Source organism: Neopsephotus bourkii, unplaced genomic scaffold, assembly GCF_033783945.1.
Source record: "Neopsephotus bourkii isolate Nb327-2 ecotype Australia unplaced genomic scaffold, CSIRO-AGI_Nbou_v1 NB_1660, whole genome shotgun sequence".
Taxonomy (NCBI): domain Eukaryota; kingdom Metazoa; phylum Chordata; class Aves; order Psittaciformes; family Psittacidae; genus Neopsephotus; species Neopsephotus bourkii.
In genome coordinates, this window is record NW_026902134.1 from 185450 (window position 1) to 202316 (window position 16867).

General features: G+C 70.3%; 4 protein-coding genes across 14 annotated transcripts in view; 2 read left to right on the plus strand and 2 right to left on the minus strand.

Moving 5' to 3' along the window:
- The window catches only part of KRTCAP2 (keratinocyte associated protein 2), a 78090-nt gene that overhangs the window by 33010 nt on the left and 28213 nt on the right, over positions 1-16867 (minus strand). The gene's annotated exons all lie outside the window — the stretch shown is intronic.
- DCST2 (DC-STAMP domain containing 2) lies at positions 160-4079 on the minus strand. 4 transcript variants are annotated; one of them, XM_061375184.1, is made up of 15 exons: positions 3875-4079; positions 3664-3787; positions 3408-3578; positions 3022-3123; positions 2745-2939; positions 2574-2639; positions 2275-2488; positions 2031-2188; positions 1788-1952; positions 1506-1673; positions 1325-1425; positions 1120-1250; positions 881-996; positions 714-807; positions 160-636 (listed from the first exon to the last, which is right to left on the minus strand). In XM_061375184.1, exons 1-15 carry the CDS (start codon positions 3959-3961, stop codon positions 390-392), a joined length of 2139 nt encoding a protein of 712 aa, XP_061231168.1. In that variant the 5' UTR covers positions 3962-4079; the 3' UTR covers positions 160-389. The 4 variants fall into 4 exon arrangements, with proteins under 4 accessions (XP_061231168.1, XP_061231167.1, XP_061231169.1 ...); XM_061375183.1 differs by having other exon boundaries at positions 3664-4079; XM_061375185.1 differs by lacking the exon at positions 714-807 and having other exon boundaries at positions 3664-4079.
- ADAM15 (ADAM metallopeptidase domain 15) lies at positions 5397-12333 on the plus strand. 8 transcript variants are annotated; one of them, XM_061375168.1, is made up of 25 exons: positions 5397-5570; positions 6456-6559; positions 6910-6986; positions 7120-7198; positions 7292-7368; positions 7446-7623; positions 7697-7759; positions 7837-7905; positions 7992-8161; positions 8277-8361; positions 8427-8575; positions 8660-8837; positions 8917-9009; positions 9081-9276; positions 9352-9460; positions 9586-9736; positions 9802-9879; positions 9956-10067; positions 10148-10286; positions 10626-10679; positions 10937-11042; positions 11482-11550; positions 11688-11759; positions 11902-12023; positions 12224-12333. In XM_061375168.1, the coding sequence occupies exons 1-25, from the start codon at positions 5495-5497 to the stop codon at positions 12264-12266; spliced, it is 2649 nt and encodes an 882-aa protein (XP_061231152.1). In that variant the 5' UTR covers positions 5397-5494; the 3' UTR covers positions 12267-12333. The 8 variants fall into 8 exon arrangements, 7 of the variants coding, with proteins under 7 accessions (XP_061231152.1, XP_061231156.1, XP_061231155.1 ...); XM_061375172.1 differs by lacking the exon at positions 11688-11759; XM_061375171.1 differs by lacking the exon at positions 11482-11550.
- EFNA4 (ephrin A4) lies at positions 13057-16321 on the plus strand. The gene is made up of 5 exons (XM_061375219.1): positions 13057-13346; positions 15062-15354; positions 15839-15907; positions 16006-16065; positions 16141-16321. Exons 1-5 carry the CDS (start codon positions 13240-13242, stop codon positions 16227-16229), a joined length of 618 nt encoding a protein of 205 aa, XP_061231203.1. The 5' UTR covers positions 13057-13239; the 3' UTR covers positions 16230-16321.

A 16867-nucleotide genomic window follows, 5' to 3' on the forward strand; every position in this document is an offset into this window, starting at 1 on the left:
ATGGGGACGGGGCTGAGGGCACCACGGGGCATTGGGCTCTGTGGGATAGAGAAGGGGGCCCCACGCGGTCGGAACGGCCCTGGGGTGCCGGGCACTAGCTCAGGACACCGGACCGCTCGGGAGCCGGGTACTTTGCTGACCACCCCCGGCGCTCCAGCCACGTCCCGGGGCTTGGCTCCGTGTCCTCGCCGCCGCCTGGCACCGTGCGGGCCTCACCGAGCCCTGTCCGTGCCGCCGGGCGGCCGCAGGGTCACCACCTCCTCCAGTTCGCTGCCGCTGCTCTCACACCGCTCCTGGTAGCCGAAGTCCAGGCTGGGGCAGGGAAGAGCGGTGTCAGGGACCGGCCCCCCCCGGTGCCGATGGGTACCGGGAGGGAGCAGCGCCGGCCCTCACCTGGAGACGGTGCTGCTCTCGCTTTCCGCCCCGCTGCTGCTGCCCCCGTCGCTCTCCCCGCTCGCCTCCTCCTTCAGCTGGGCTCGCAGCCGCGCTGCCAGGTGCGGGGGCAGCCGCCGGGAGCCCCCCAATCCCCTCCCCATCTCCCTGATGCGCTGCCGCAGCAGCCGCCCCTGCTCCTGGCCCCGCCGCGCCCGCACAGCGCCCAGCCACAGCCCCACCGTCTCCTCATCGCTGGAGTCTCTGCAAGGATGGTGCAAGGGGTGAGCTGCAGTGCCCCGGCCCTCGGGCTCTGCGGGGCCCCTGCACCCCCTGCTCACATCTCCTTGTCCCCAGTGTCCGGGTAGGTCAGGGGGCCCATGCAGATGGTGCAGATGTTGTTCAGGGTTTGGTGGCAGTCTTTGCAGTACAGCCCTAGGAACAACGGCGCTGTGAGCGGGGGGGAGATCTTGGGGGCTGCCTGTTCCCCATCCAGCGGGGGTCCTACCTTTGCATCCGTTTGTGATGCAGGCGATGAAGTCGGGCTGCTTCGTTACCCCGCAGGCCAGGCAGCGCTTCTGCTGGATGCCAAGGAGCCGAGCCAGGCGGGCAAAGCAGGGCACTCTGCAGGCAGAGCACCCTCACTGCTGGGTCTGCCCTTGCCGGGGCCGGCACTGCCGTTCTGCAGTGCCCAGCAAGGTGCTTGTGTGCTCCAAGCCCATGGATGCATCCCTCGGGGGGGCTTACTTGGCAGTGAGGATGAGGAACAGGTTCCCTTTCCCGGCGTCGGCCGTGCTCAGCGTGACAGCTCGGAACAGGGCTCGTGCCAGCCCTGCCCGCTGTGCCAGGATGGTGCTGTGCAGGAACGCCGTGCGCTCCTAGCACGGCAGGGACAGGGTGAGGGCAGGCGGCTGCAGGCAGGGTGCTGGGGAGCTGGGGGCGGGCTCCTCACCTGCTCACGGCTCGGGTAATAGGTGGCACACACCAGCCGGCGCAGCCGTGCCACGTAGGTGCCGAAGACGGAGATGAAGAGGCAGATGCCATACAGGGATCCTGGTGGGAGCAGGATGGGTCACACGGGGCAATCCCTCCGGTTCTACCCCCCCCCACCCAAGCCAAGAACCCCCTGTCACCCATGAAGATGTAGGTTCTGTAGTCGGGCTCCACAGGCTGGATGAGGCACTGCTGGGACACCACCGAGATGTTGCCCTGCTGCAGCACACCAAAGGCAGATACCAAGTCCCGGTAGATCTCACTGGTGTAGCCTGACCCGTTGACACTGACACCCACCACCACCGGCGCTGTGGGGACAATGGCTCAGAGCCAGGCAATGGAGCACCCACCGCCCCAAAGCCCTGGTCCCCAGCCAGCAAAGCACCCAAGGGTGCTGCTCTGGCATGGTGGGTGCTGCTCACCCCTGGCAATGATCTCCCCCTCCAGCTGGTGCCGGACGAGGTCGAGCAGCCAGAAGAGGCTGTAGTCGGCCAGGATGATGCAGAAGCCCAGCAGCATGTGGCGCAGGAACCCCACGAGCTGCAGCCCGTACCGGCGATGCTCCTTCTTCGACAGCCACAGCGCAGCTGCGGGCAAGAGGCAAGTGAAGCCAGGCTCTGGGCAGAGGGGTTTCGCCTGGGGATGCCCCCGGGCATGGGGCTGACCTGGGGAGATGTAGAGGCCGCACTCCCGCGCTGTCAGAGGCAGCACCGTGGGTTTGCCCTGCTCTGCCCGCAGCTGGTCCAGCTCCTTGAAGCGCCGCGTGATGTAGATGTTGTCGAAGGTCTCGTCCTGCAGGTACCGGTTCCGGTACCGCAGCGCCCTGGGGACACAGGGGAAGGTAGGGACCGGCACGCTGGGTCCCTGTCCCCATGGGGTGGGGGGCAGAGCAGGACCCGGCCCACTCACTTGAAGTACATGTAGAGGATGGCAAGGAAGGAGACGTTCAGGAACAGCCCCAGAACCCGGCGGGTGGGCTCCATGCTCTGGCTCACCCCCTCCATGATGTCCAGGGCCACCTCTCCCAGGCTCTTGCTGGCGTTGAAGCTGACGTCGAACTCGTGCATGGCCGAGATGTTGAACTCAAACTCCCGGCGCACACGGTCCAGAGCATCATTGAGGGCTGGGGGGGGGACACAAGTGGTGCTGGGGGTCAGGGTGGGAGCGGGGACAGGGCAGAGGGACCCCCCCAGCACCGCTCTACTCACGGGTGGCAACGTTGGCCCGGATGAAGTTCTGGATGTACTGCGGGACGATGCAGAACATGAGGGCAACTGCGGAGAGGGGGGGTCTCTGCCATCTCTGCCAGGGTGGGACCCCTGCTGTGGGCATGGGGCACCCTGCTGACCCCCCCCGCAGAAGGGTAGGGACCCACTCACTGTTGGCCAGCCCGCAGAGAGGCTTGAAGGCAGAGACGATGTAGCAGAGGAAGAAGAGTAAGGGGATGGTGCGCTCGCAGTTGTCCTTGGCCTCATCGAAGAGCTTCAGGCAGCGGTAGTAAGGGGAGCCCAGCTCCTTGTTGCACACCCGGGCAATGTTCGCCAGCCACAGCCACACATTGTGCAGGGCTCGAGCTGCAGGAGGGGAGGTGTTGGGGCTGAGAGCAGGGTGGGGGTGCTGGAGCCAAGGGAGACCCTCGGGGACCCCCCCGCTCACCGACGTGGCTGACGGCATCCATGATGGAGCGAAAGAACTTGCGGACGCGGTCGCCCACTGCCTTGGCTTCCTGTGCGATCTCCTTGATCTTGGACAGAAAGTCTGCAGAGAGGAGAGCCCTGAGCACACCCCGAGGGGCAGCCCAGGGCCCAATACTGCTGCGGGAAGTGGCTGTCCCATAGAACCATGGGATGGTTTGTGTTGGAAGGGGCCTTGAGATCGCCCAGTCCCAACCCCTGCCACAGGCAGGGACCCCTTCCACTGGAGCAGCTTGCTCCAAGCCCTGTGTCCAACCTGGCCTTGAGCACTGCCCGGGATGGGGCATTTACCACCTCTGTTCCAGTCGCATCCCACCTCCCACCGCATCCCCTGGATCCCCATCTCACTGATCAGCGGCTCCTGGGCATGCTGCAGCCTCTCGGCTGTCTGGTTGAGGGCGAGCTCAGCCCCGCACGACAGCGACTCAGCGGCGCGGGAGAAGTTGTGCAGGACGTTGGTGCAGGGGCCCTGCACGGCCATGCTCAGCGCCAGCACCAGCAGCAGCATCTTCCCCTCCTCTGCGGGACAGGGTGGTCCTGGGGCTCAGCCGGGACCCGGTGCCCCCCCCTCCACCCCTCCCAGTGGCTCCCCGTGGCTGCTTACGGGTGAAGATCTGGGGCAGCGATAGCAGCACCGTGAGCCGCACCTTGGCAGAGAAGGCCATGCCCAGCCCCAGCAGGGCGCCCAGGCCAATGGTGGTGATCAGGCAGTACCAGATGTTGTGGCCCTGCGCCAGCAGCACCAGAGCCCCGTAGAGGCTGGACAGAGCCATGCCCAGCACAAAGCCACAAGCGCTGCGGGCAACTTCCCGCACCCTGCTCGGCTCCTGCGGCTGCTGCGTCCGCTGGGACCGCGGTGCCGGGCTCCGGCCCCTCCGCCCCGCCCACGAGACCAGCCCCATGCTGGGCTGCGCTCCCCTGGACTCTCGGTGCTCTCCCGGGCTCCAGGCACAGGGATACAGCAGACTGAAGGAGCAGCTCAGTGAGCTGGTTCCAGGGGAGCACCTCAATGTTGTCGGTGCCAGGCTGTCGGTTCTAGAAGAGCATCCTGCCGTTGTCAGTTCTAGGGAAGCATCCTGCTGTTGTTGCCAGGGCAGCATCCCATTGTCATCACTACCAGGGCAGCGTCCCTCTGTTGCTGTTACCGGGCAGCATCCCTCTGTTGCTGGTACCAGGGCAGCATCCCTGTTGTCTGCACCAAGGCAGCATCCTGCTGCCATCAGGACAGGGGCCATGGAGCCAGCGGAGGCCCCTGGGTGAGAGCGCTGGGCTGGGTCTGAGGCGCGCAGGAGGCAGAAGCCACCCAACACGAGTGAGATCCCTTCCCCTCCTCTCCCGGCCAGGGCTGCCCGTGGGCACTGGGAGGGGGCCCGGCTGACGCCTCCCTCCCCACCGAGCCCTGCAGCGAGCGGTGGTCTGGCTGCTGCCGGCCCCGTGCAGCCGGTTCCTCTGGAGCCAGCTGGACCAGCACCGCTGCAGCAAGTTCTTCCTGGGCCCTCTGCCTGCCCATGACGCTCCTCTGCCACATTGGGAAGCATGGGTGGTGTGTGGGCCCTGTCCACTGCTGCCTGTGCCAGCACCATGCCTGGGGCTCCTGGCTCTGCCACCCCTTGGCCATCCGTGTTATGGGCATGTCCCTGATGGAGCCGCTCCTGTGCAGCACCACTGGGGCCCTCAGCACTACTGCTGCTGCCTTCTACTTCCCCAAGATGAGTGGCAGCTCCTTGGCACTGCTGGGGGGGGGAGTTCTGGGGGTGCGTGGTGCCCACAGTTTTGGGATGCTTTCACGATCCCCTGATCCCGAATCTGTTGCCCTATGGGGCAGTGGCTCATCCTGAGCCCCACGCAGCCCCGTCCCAGGGGACATCGCTGGTGGGGTGGTGCTGCCAATGCCGGAGCTGCATGGTGAGACCCAGGAACGGGTCTCACCTGCACCCCTGGGAGGAAGTGGGGTGCAGCAATAAAGTGACCCCGTATGCACGGTGTGAAGTGGGGTCTTGTGGGGTGCATCTGTAGGTGGGGGGCTGCAGGGGGGGAGTGGGGAAAGGGGTGACAAAGTTGGGGGGGGTCTTCTGGATGAGGGGTGCTGGATGCAGGGGTCCTGTAGGGGCTGCGGGAGGCGGGGCCTGGGGGTGATGGAGCGGGGTCTCCGCGGGATGAGGGTGAAGGTGGGAGCCGGGTGGTGCGGGACGGGGGGGGGGGCTCCAGCTCCACCGCAGCGCTCAGGGCCCCGCAGCTCCCCCCGGGGGTGTCTCCGGCGCCAGCGGCGGGCGGGGCCGGGCGGGGGCAGCGCAGGAAGTTCCTCCCCCGGGCCGGGCCGGGCCGTGCCGGGGCCGGTGGCGGCGGTGCCATGCGCGGCGGGAGCGGCTGCTGCGGGGCAGCTCGGGAGGAGCCGGCCCGGGGCCGCCGGGCCCCGCTCGGGCTGCGGGAGGGCGATGGGGGCGCGGGCGCTGCTGCTCCTCCGCTTCCTCCTCCTCGCCTCCAGCACCGGGGCCAACGGGAGCGGCGCAGGTGAGCGGAGCCGGGGGTCCCCTCGGTCCGGATCCCCCCCCCGTGCGGGTCCGGCCCTCGCCTCTTCAGCGGCATCGTGGGGGGGGGGTCCTCGGGGACCGGCAGCAGCCGCGGGGGGGGACCCCGCTCCGGGGACCGCGCTTTGGTCCGTGGGGACAGGGTCTGCGGGGGGACCCGCACCCCAACAGCACCGCCGGGCCCCTGCAGGGTGCGGGCGGAGTTGGGGGCTCCGGGGGGGGGCTCTGAGTCAGCCTGGGCCGCGCCGCCCTGCCCCGGTCCCGGCGCTGACGCAAGGCCTGGCAGGGACCCCGGGAAGCGCGTCCCGAGGCGGGGGCCCACGGGGGTCACCTCTGCTGGAGCCGCTGCCCCGGGGGGGCGGCCGGGGGGGACCCCCGGAGCTGTTGGGGTGAGCGCGGGATTCCCTGGCCCTGCTCCCACCCCAAGCGTCTCCCCTGGTGCTGGGGGACTGTGGGGAGCTGGGAGGAGATGGGCGCCCATGGGGGGCCGGGCTGTGATGGTGGGGGTCCAGGCTGTGATGGAGGTGACGGTGGGGGTCCGGGCTGTGATGGAGGTGACGGTGGGGGTCCGGGCTGTGATGGAGGTGACGGTGGGGGTCCGGGCTGTGATGGAGGTGATGGTGGGGGTCCGGGCTGTGATGCAGGTGATGATGGGGGTCCAGGCTGCGATGGAGGTGATGGTGGGGGTCCGGGCTGTGATGATGGGGTCCGGGCTGTGATGGAGGTGATGATGGGGGTCCAGGCTGTGATGGACGTGATGGTGGGGGTCCGGGCTGTGATGATGGGGTCCGGGCTGTGATGGAGGTGACGGTGGGGGTCCGGGCTGTGATGGAGGTGAAGCCGTGACCGGTCTCCGGGCCTCCTGCAGGTGACGGCTCGCGGCAGCACCACGCAGAACCGGGGCGCTCCTGGTCCGTGACCCCGGGGGTCCTGCAGGGTGACCGGATGCTCAGCCTGGAGGAGGTGACCCGGGTGAGTCCCTGCCCGCGTCCCCCTGCAGGGGCTCGTGTCGGAGGGGTGGGGGCTGCCTCCCGGTGCCGGTCGGGGCGCCCACCCCGTGCCCGGCGGAAGGGCCCGGCCCGGCCCGCGGCCACTGGGAGTCTCTCTGGCGTTTCCGCCGCGCTGCACCGGGCAGGAAGCAACGGGGGGGGGTGCGAGGGGGGGGACCCGGCTCCCTCCACCCCTCCCCGTTCCCGGGACAATGAGCCCGTGAGGGAGGGGCGCTTCCTGCGGGGCGGGGGCCGGGGCCACCGGTGGGGATGGGGGTGTGGGACCCCCCCTGGGGCAGGGCCGGGTCCTGCTGTAAGCGCTGCCTGTGACAGGGAGGGTTCCCTGCCCGGCTGCGGGTCCTGCTGGAGCTGGAGGGGATGCGGCTGGTGCTGGAGCTGGAGCAGAACTGGTGAGCGGGTGCATGGAGGGAGAGGGATGAGGGTCCTGGGGGTGGAGGTGGGGAAGAGGAGCAATTCCTTCCCCACGGGGTCCCTGCTTCCACCATGGGGCCCTGCTGTGGGGGTGACGCGTATCTGTGGCAGGGAGCTGGTGCTGGGCACCGGGGCGCTGCTCTATTACCTGCCCAATGGCACGCGGGTGACGCAGGAGGCCAGCGAGCAGGTAGGGCCCCGGTACCCCGAGTCCCCGGCTGTGTCCCCATGCCCCGGTGGACCCCAGCATGGGGCTGGCTCCTGACCCCGCTCTCTGCTGCAGGAGCACTGCTGCTACCAGGGGACGGTGCAGGGCGTCCCTGGCTCCTGGGCCAGCCTCTGCGCCTGCGCCGGACTCAGGTGAGCCCCCAGCACCGGCGCCCGTGCCCCCGGCTCCCCTCCGTGCTGCTGACGCCTCCTCTCCCGTTCCCTCCCAGTGGCCACCTCCGGCTGTCGGACACCAGGAGCTACAGCCTGGAGCCGGCGGGCAATGGCCCTGTGGGTCTGCACCTCGTGCATCGGCTGCCGGAGCCCCGGCTGGCACCGCGGGCCTGCGGGCAGGACCCCCTGGACCCCCCTCAGGAGGAGATGACAGAGCCCCCCTGGCCGCAGAGGGTAGGTCACCCATGGGTCCTGCCCCACTGCAGAGCATCCCCTTGCCCCCCAGCCTAACCCGGCTCAACCACAGGGCAAGCGGGCAGCAGCGGAGCAGCGGTTCGTGGAGCTGGTGATGGTGGTGGATCACACCGCGGTGAGCACTGGGCAATGTGGGGCAATCCCATTCCCACAGCAGCCCCCCCCTGACACCCCCGCTCCCTGCACCCCCAGTTCCAGAATTACCCCAACCTGCAGCGCGTCCGCACGCGGAGCCTGGAGATCGCCAACCAGGTGGATGCGGTGAGTGGCTGCCGCAGCGCCGGGCACCCGCCAGTGCTCCCCGTGGTGGTGCCGGGGGTCCCTGACACCCTTCCTGTCCCCCCCAGTTCTTCCAGCCGCTGGGGGTGCGGGTGGCCCTGCTGGCGGTGGAGGTCTGGAGCGAGGGTGACTTGTTCACGGTGGGCAGCAGTGCCCGCGCTGCGCTGGAGCGGTTCCTGCGCTGGCGGCACCAGGAGCTGCTGCCGCGGCTGCCCCACGACAACGCGCAGCTCCTGACGTGAGTGGGGCCAGGATGGGGATGGGGCTGGGGATGGGGATGGGGCTGGGGCTGGGGCTGGGGCGGGGGATGGGGTGTGCGGGCAGCCCCCCCACCCTCTGCACGCTCCCTACAGGGGCGCCCGCTTTGAGGACGTCGCGGTGGGGATGTCGGCTCAAGCCTCCATGTGCTCCCCGGCACGCTCCGGCGGCGTCAGCATGGTCGGTGCCCCCCTCCTCTGCTCCCCCCACTGCCACCAGCCTGCTCTGACCCCCCTGTCCCGCAGGACCACTCCATCAGCGTCCTCGTCGTCGCCTCCACTGTCGCCCATCAGCTGGGGCACAACCTGGGCCTGCGCCACGACAGCGCCGCGCGCTCCTGCACCTGCAGCGACCTCCGGCAGGACCGCGGCTGCATCATGGCCCTGCCCACGGGGTGAGGGCGGCAGCGGGGCTGCGGGGAGGGGGGACCGGGCCCGAGCCCCCTCCCCACCTCACCCGGCCCCCTCCCTCTCCGCAGGCTGACGCCCGGCTTGAGCTTCAGCAACTGCAGCCGGCAGGAGCTGGAGCAGAGCCTGCGCCGGGGCCGGGGCTGGTGCCTCTCCAACGTGCCCGAGCCGCGGCGCCTGGCTGGGAGCCCCCGCTGCGGGAACCGCTTCTTGGAGCCGGGCGAGGGCTGCGACTGCGGCCTCAGCCTGGTACAGGGAGGGGGGAACCGGGTGGGCTGGGGTCCCCCATGGCTGTGCCCCCGGCTCACCGCAGCCCCTGTGCCGGCAGGAATGCACCGATCCCTGCTGCAACAGCAGCACGTGCCAGCTCATGCCCGGCGCCGAGTGTGCCACGGGGGACGGCTGCTGCCAGGACTGCCGAGTGAGTGGGGACGGGCACTGCTGCCCACCGTGGGTTTGTAGGGGTCTCAGTGTGTTGTGTCCCCACCGCAGCTGCGCCGCGCCGGGCACCGGTGCCGGGAGCCACTGGGCGAGTGCGACCTGCCCGAGTTCTGCGATGGGGCCTCCCCGCACTGCCCACCCGACGCCTTCCTGCAGGACGGGCAGCCCTGCGCCGCGGCACGCGGGGTCTGCTTCGGCGGCGCCTGTGCCACCTACGAGGGGCAGTGCCAGCAGCTGCTGGGGACGGGTACGGCAGGGTCGGGACTGGGGGGGCACGGGCATGGTGGCGGTGCTGGGGTGCACTGACCCCCCCCTGCTGCAGGCGCCCGCCCCGTCTCCAGCTCCTGCATGGCTGCACTGAACATGAGAGGGGATGAACGCGGGCACTGCGGGCAGCTCCTGAACGGCTCCTACGTCCCCTGTGCCCAGCGGTGAGTGCTGCCCCCCCTCACTATCACAGAGCCCCAGCCCGGGCTGGATTGCAGGGACCTTAAAGCTCCTCCAGCTCCATCTCCCTTTCCACCCTCCCCTGCCCCTATGAACGCGGTCTCCACAGGGATGCTGGCTGTGGGATGCTGCAGTGCCAGCGCGGCAGCACCCGCCGGGACAGAGCAGAAGGGTCCTGCCAGGGGACGCTGGTACCCGGTGGTGAGGATGTGAGTGATGCAGCCATGGTGCTGCCCGGCACCGCCTGCGGCCCTGGCAAGGTGAGTACCGGGGTAGTGGGAGGGGGTACAGAGCCCTTGTGGGTGCTGATGCCTCGTCCCCCCAGATGTGCCTCCAGCGCCGGTGCCAGGACGTGTCCACGCTGGGTGACCAGCAGTGCCGGAGCAAGTGCCATGGGCACGGGGTGAGTGCGTGGGGCTGGGGGTCGGGTGCTGGATGTGGGGCCGGGCAGGGGCTGACCCTCAGTGCCCCCCACTCAGGTGTGCAACAACCTCGGGCACTGCCACTGTGACCGGGGCTGGGCCCCCCCAACCTGCGAGAGCCCCGGTGCCGGGGGCAGCCAGGACAGCGGCCCCATGGCCATGGAGCGAGGTGAGGGCAGGGCCTGGCGGGTGCCGCGGTGCAGAGAATGGGGCTTTGTGGTGCCGGGGGTGACGTGGTGCTCTCCGCAGGGGGGAGCGCGCTGCCCACGGCGCTGCTGCTGAGCGTGCTGCTGGTGCTGGCCCTGGCGCTGGGGCTGTGCTGCGCGCGCCGGGCCGGGCTGCACAAGCACCTCTGCCAGCTCGGCAAAGGCACCTCCTGCCAGTACAGGTAATGGGGTACCCGGGCGTCATGTGTGCATGCGTGTGCTGGGGCAGGTGCTGGAGCCGCCTACCTGCATGCGGGCATGCACACGCGTGTGGCGGGTAAGCGCGGCGCGTTGCATGTGCCTTTGCACATACGTGTGTGTCCCGTGGCGCCTGAGGGAGCGGTCTGCATGCGTGCGTGTCCCCGAGCAGGCAACGGGCTCTCTGCGTGCGTGTTCCCATGTGCGTCCCCCCAGCGCAGGTAGCACACCCCGTCCATGCATCGTCACCCCGTGTCACCGCGGTTCCTCCCTCCCGCTGTCCCCCTGGCCCCGGGCTGAGCCCCCCAATCTTCTCCCCACAGTGCTGAGACCCGGGTCCGATTCCTGGGTCCAGAAGCCGCAGACGGCTGGAGCGGGTAACGTCACTGCCGGAGCCTGGCGTGGGGCTGTCCCTGAGCCATCCTGCTTCGCAAGGCCTCCGGTGCTGAGATCCTCCCCTGGCAGTGCCCGTGGGGTGTGGGGCAGCCCTGGGGTGTGCGGGGTGTCGCATCTTCTGGCGCCGAGGGGTTCGTTTCTCTTGGGCTTCTGCTGGTGTCGGTGTCGCTTGGTTGCCATGTGGGGTTCCCTCAACCACCCACAGCAGGCGGGGCCTGATCCTGCCTCTTCCCTACAGGATCTCGCAGCCAGAGCCCCGGTCAGGCAGCCAGGGTCCCCCCGAGCGTCCCCGGCCCCCACAGTGGCGTCAGGCCACAGAGCTGCAGGTCATGCACAGCAGCAAGGTGAGGGATGGGGATCGGGGGGGGGGGGGGGATACCTTGCGAGGGTGATGCTGTCACCGTGGTAACCGGCTGCAGTTGCTGTGAGTACCGGGGTTCAGTCTGGTGGTTGCCAAGGTGGCATCCGTGGGTACCAGCTGGAGCATCCCTGGGTACCAGCCTGGAGCATCCCCTGTGCCAGGGCCCCGTGGCTTGAGTCTGTGGCGCCCCGGGACAGGAGCAGCCTGGCACAGCCTGGACTGCGCTGCTCCGATGCCAGTGTCACGCTTGGCACTGGCTGCAGTCCCCCCGGATCAGCACTGGGCACCCTGGGGCTGTTGGCACGGGGCTGAGCGGGGCCGGGGGGGGTCTGTGCTTGGCGGTGGGAGGGGGGTCTCCGCATGCTGCACGGCTTGCCCCGCTGTGGGGCTGCATGGCGCCTGCCCTCTCCCTCTCTCCGCAGCCGGGTGCCCTCGGCGCGGCGCGGCCCGATCCGCCCTCCCGGCCTCTGCCGCCGGACCCTCCGCCCAAGGTAACGCCCGGGCCGGGGGGGGGTCCCGGGCACTGCTGCATGCGTGGCTGCGCACCAGCTCTCGGGGACCCCCGGCGCCCCCCATGGCCGCCCCCCCTGAGCTGTGCCCTGCTCACTGTCCTGCTCTCTCTGCCCAGGCCCCCCCCTCGGACAGGCCGCCCCCCCCCACACGCCCACTGCCCGCAGACCCTGTAGGGCCAGGCACGCAGGTAACGGTGGTGGTGGCACCGGCGTGTGGGGCAGGACGGCGTGTGCCTGTCCAGGCTCCCCATGGGGCAAGGGAAGTGGTTTGTGCCCCCATGGAGGTGGGGTGGCCACTGCTGGAGCTTTGACACCCCCATTCCCCTGCAGCCCCCAGGTCTGGCCAAGCCCCCCCCACCTCGGCGGCCACTGCCTTCAGACCCCACAGGACCATCACTGCCCCACAGCGAGACCCTCCCCAGTCACCCCTATGTCACAGTGATTCCCTCCAGGTGAGCACAGGGGGGTCTGTGGCAGACAGAGCGGGGTGCTGAGGCTGGGGGGATTTGGGTGTTCTGTGAAGCCAAAGTGCAAGTTAAGGGGGATGCTATAGGGGGATGCACGGTGGGGCTGCAGCGCGGTGGGGCTCGGGGGGGGGGGGGTGGTGTCTGTGGGGCTCCGGTCCCCCCGTTACCTCCCTGTCTCTCCCCAGGCCGGCCCCCCCGCCGCCCGCGGGTGCCCAGCAGGATGTGTGAGCTGCTGGACGGGGCCTCGCCGCCCGCTCCTGCCCCATCGACGCCAATAAAGGGGCCGTTTGCTGCCCGTGCGCTGCCTCCGCGCTGCCTCCGCCGCACCGGGTGCTGGGGGGAGGGTGAGACCGGCGCCATCCCCAGTACCGGCCGCGGAACTACAACTCCCAGCAGCCCCTGAGGCGCCCCCCGGAAGTTGCCCCCCTCGCAGTGCGCTGCGCCCTCTGGCGGGCAACTTGCGCCCCCCCTACAGCGCCCCCCCTCCCCGCAAAGCCACGTGTGCACGGGCACGTGCAGGAGCCACCCCCCCAGCGCACGCGGGCACACGCGTGTGCAAGGAGCTGCTGGTCACGTGCGCGCGCACGTGTGCACGAGGCGCTACATGCGTGTGCAGGAGCTGCCCTCGTGTGAACGGAGCGGACCCCATTGCACACACACACAACGCACACGCACGCACACACACGCACAACGCACACACATGCTCACACAACGTACACACACAACGTACATGCACACACAATGCATACACACAACGCACACGCAGCGCACACAACACACACACAACGTACACATACGCACGCACACACACACACCCGCACACCCCACGGCCCGGGCCGGTACCGGTGTCCGGTGGGCGCGGGAGCTGCCGGTGCCCGTGATGGGCGGGGCGGCCCCCGGGGCCGGTGCATGTTCGCGGTCCCGGGATGGGGGTACCGGGGGCGCGGGTCCCGGTACCGGGCGGTGTTTCGGGGGGGGGGGGGTTACGGGGCTGCGGGTCCCGGTGCCGATGGGCGCGGGCCCGCCCGGGGGTCCCGGTGCCGCCCCCACAAGGGTTAATGGCGCTCGGCGAAAGTTGCCGGGCGGTGGCGCGGCGCGGATTGGCCCGAAGTTGCCGGGGCTGGGCCGGGCTCCGCCGTGCCGGGCCTCCTCCGCCCCCCGCCCGGCCCCGGCCCCGCCGCCCCCCGCCGCCGGCGGAGCCATGCGCCCCGCGCCGCTGCTCGGGCTCCTGCTCTGGGCGCCGCTGCTCTGGGCGCCGCCGGTGCGCAGCCCCCGCCACAGCGTCCACTGGAACGGCAGCAACCCCAGGTACCGCCCCCCCCGCCGCCGCCGCCACCGCCTTTGTGCGCCCCGAGCCCCGCGCCCCGCGCCCGCGCCGCCGGGGGAACGGGGAGCGGGGCGGAGCTGGCGGGCCCCGGTGAGCACCGACCGGTAGCGCCGAGCCCCTCACCCCGGGCATCCCCGCGTGATCCCGGCCCGGTGAGGTCCCTCCCGGTGGGGCAGCGAGCAGGTGAGTGCCCGCCGGTGGCACGGAGCCACGGGGCACCCCTGGGAGTGACCGGGCCGGTGGGTGCCGCCGGTGGTGTGGAGCCCTCGGGCATCCCCGCTGGCACCGAGCAGGGAGCGCTGCCGGTGGTGCTGAGCCCCGGGCAGCACCGAGTCACCTGGTCGGTGGCACCGAGCGATGGGGCACTGCTGGCAGCACTGAGCCCCGGTGGCACCGAGCTCTGGGTGTTTCACAGCCGGGTCCCCGGTGGGGCCGGTGCCGTGCAGCGCCTTGCCCTCGGTAGTACCGGGTTTTGGGCACCCTCAGGTGTCACTGGGCCTGGGGTCGCTCTGGGAGGTTCCACAGCGCTGCGGGTCCCCAGGGCCGGTGCCGGTGCGGTCTTTGTGTCCCCCCCATCCCCGGTGCTCCGCTGGCTCTGCCACCGCGATGGGCCGGGGTCCGGCCCCCTCCCTCCTCCCGCCTCCTCCATTTTGGGCATTTCGCAGCTCGGGAGCAGGGAGCCGGGGGCCTCGCTCCCCCACGGGGGTCTCGCAGGGCTGGGGCCGCTCCTGCTGTGCTACGAGCGGGTTCCCCCCACCCTTGGGTGCCGCGGGGAGGGGTGGGCTGGGGTTGCCGGGGGCCAGGGCCTCAGCCCTGCCCAGGCCCGTCCCGGCTGCATCGCCCGGCGATGGATGCTCTGAGTCACAGCAGCCTGCGCCTGGTGCTGCCCTCCCGGAGCCCCTGACCTGGGGGGTGATGGCGGCCGGACCCCCCCAGTGCAGCGTTGGTGCCCCAGTGCGGAATGCACCGGCCTCATTGCCTGGACCCTGGGTTTGGTGCATGGGCCTGCACCGGGGCGAAGGAGGGGGCAGGAACCCCCCCACCACCCCCTTCCTTGGTGCAATGGGGTGCTCCTGCCAGCCCGGTGCCAGCTTGGCAGCCCCATCCCCACCGTGTTGCTGCCAGCGAGGCCCGTGCGTGCCCGGGAGGTGGCTGGTTGGCAAAGGATGGGAATGGGGAGAAGCGCTCCTGTCCTGGAGCAGGACCAAGCGTGTGCACATGTGTGTGTACGTGTGTGTGTACATGTGTGCGCACATGTGTGTGCGTGTCTCTGTGTGTGTGTGCCTGCAGACATGTGTGCTCCATCCCGGCCTGGCCGCACGCGGTGTTTGCACAGGCATGAGCTCATGCTGCCACCGCCGCTGCCTGCGCAGGCACCGCACGGGGCCCCCTCCCTGCCTGCAGAGCCCCCATGCCCCTGCCAGCCCCACACCGGGGCACCAGGGCAGGAGGCCTCACACCGGGCGGCCCCATTGGGGTGTCAGCATCAATCAGTGCTGGTGCAATGAGGCCTGTGGCCAGGGGCTTTGTGCCCCCCCCCTCAGAGCACGTCCAGCTCCTGCAGCTGACCCAAGCTGATGCTTGGCTGTGCAGAGCCCCGTGGTTGCTAAAGGCCTGGCTGCCGGCTCTGCCCCGTTCCCTCCATGGGCACAGTGGGACCCCCAGCGCCCACTCCCCAGCTCACCCTGCTCGGCAGGTTCCTACGGGACGACTACAGCATCCAGGTGGCCATCAATGACTACCTGGACATCTACTGCCCGCACTACGAGGGGTCCGTGCCTGCCGGGCGGGCAGAGACCTTCACCCTCTTCATGGTGGACTGGGAGGGGTACCGCGGCTGCTACGAGACCCCCGGCGCCTTCAAGCGCTGGGAGTGCAACAAGCCCCAGGCACCCTTTGGGCCCGTCCGCTTCTCTGAGAAGATCCAGCGCTTCGCCCCCTTCCCGCTCGGCTTTGAGTTCCAGCCGGGGGAGACGTACTACTACATCTGTGAGTCGGGGTCCCACCGCGGCCCCGGGTGGGGATTGGGGCACACGGGTGGTCGGGGTGCAGCTGGGGTGGGGGGCAGAGGAGGGTCCGGCTGCGCCAGGGCTCTGGATGTAGCAGACGTTGGGGGGACTGAGGGGCAGAGATGGGGCAGAGGGTCTGGCTGCACCCCAGCGTCTGGATGTAACAGGGATTTGGGGTACACGGGGTGCGCGAGGGGGAAGATCTGGATCAACCGGGATTGAGGAGCTTGGGAGCATCCAGCTGCAGTGGGGTGCCAGAAGCAGCCGGAGCTGGGGTTGGGATGCATGGGGGGGAAGGATCGGGATCCAAGGTGGGGTCCAGATGCCAGAGGGGGCGGCCCCGCCGTCCGCCGGGAGGGGGAGCCCCAGCCCCGCTCTGGCCGGCCCGGCCGCCGGGGGTGTCCGGTCCCCGCCGGAGGGGCCGTAGCGGGGGGGGGACCCGCTGATGCGTCCGCTCTGCCCAGCCGTGCCCAGCCCCGAGAGCGCCGGGCGCTGCCTGAAGCTGCGCGTCTCCGTCTGCTGCAGAGGCACCAGTGAGTCCGGCTCGGGGGGGCTCCCCCTCCCCTGGTGCCCGCTGCGGGGTGCGGGGGCCCCGGGGGAGCCCCATTGACACCCCTGGGGTTTGTTTCAGCGCCGGAGCCGGTGACAGAGGTTCCCAATTCGCAGCCCCGCGGGCGCGGGGGCCCGGAGGGTGAGTGTGGGGCAGGCGGGGGGCCCGGGGGGGTCCGGCTCGCCTTGACCTGTGCTGCTGCTCCTGCCCCTGCAGACGCGGAGCCCGGCCACAGCATCGCAGCCCCGCTGCAGCCCCGCGCCCTGTGCCTGGCGCTGCCGTTCCTGGCCCTGCTCTGGATCTGACCCATGGCAGGGACGCGGGTCCTGTGCCCCACCGCCCGCTGCCAGACTCCTCCTCCATCGCCTCCCTTCTCCACCCAAGCCCGCCGGACTTCCACAGAGCCGAGCCGGGGCCAGGAGCTCCGGGCTGGAAGGTGAGGGGGGCTCCGGGGCTTGTCCCCCGCCTTGCTGCACCGCAGCAGCCCCTGACGAGAGCCTCTTGCCCTCCCAGGACCTCGCTTCCCCCCGGCATCACCGCGCATCGGCCCTGCCCGACCCCTGCCCCGGTGCCCGGCTCTGTGCGGCTCGGTGGACGCCTGCTCTGCCCCAGGGCCATCGACTCCTCTTGTGCCTTCTTCCCCCATGGACCCTCCACCGCAGGGGGGCTGGGGACCCCCCAGGGCCCTGGAGCAGAGCAGCAGCTCCTCCGGGTGCTGGATGGAGGCCCCTCTGCTGCCTTGTCCTCCGGCGAGGACACACCGATCTGTCTTCTGGGAAGACGCCTTCCTCCATGCCGTCACCGGCCCCTTCGGTTCGGTTTTAACCCCTGGTAGTGACTGAGCCGAGCAATAATACAGTGTTTGCAAGATCGCTGCGCCCTCGGGCTGTGCAGCCCCTGCTCCCCTCCTGCCCACATCCCCTGTCCCTCAGGGATGCTGGAG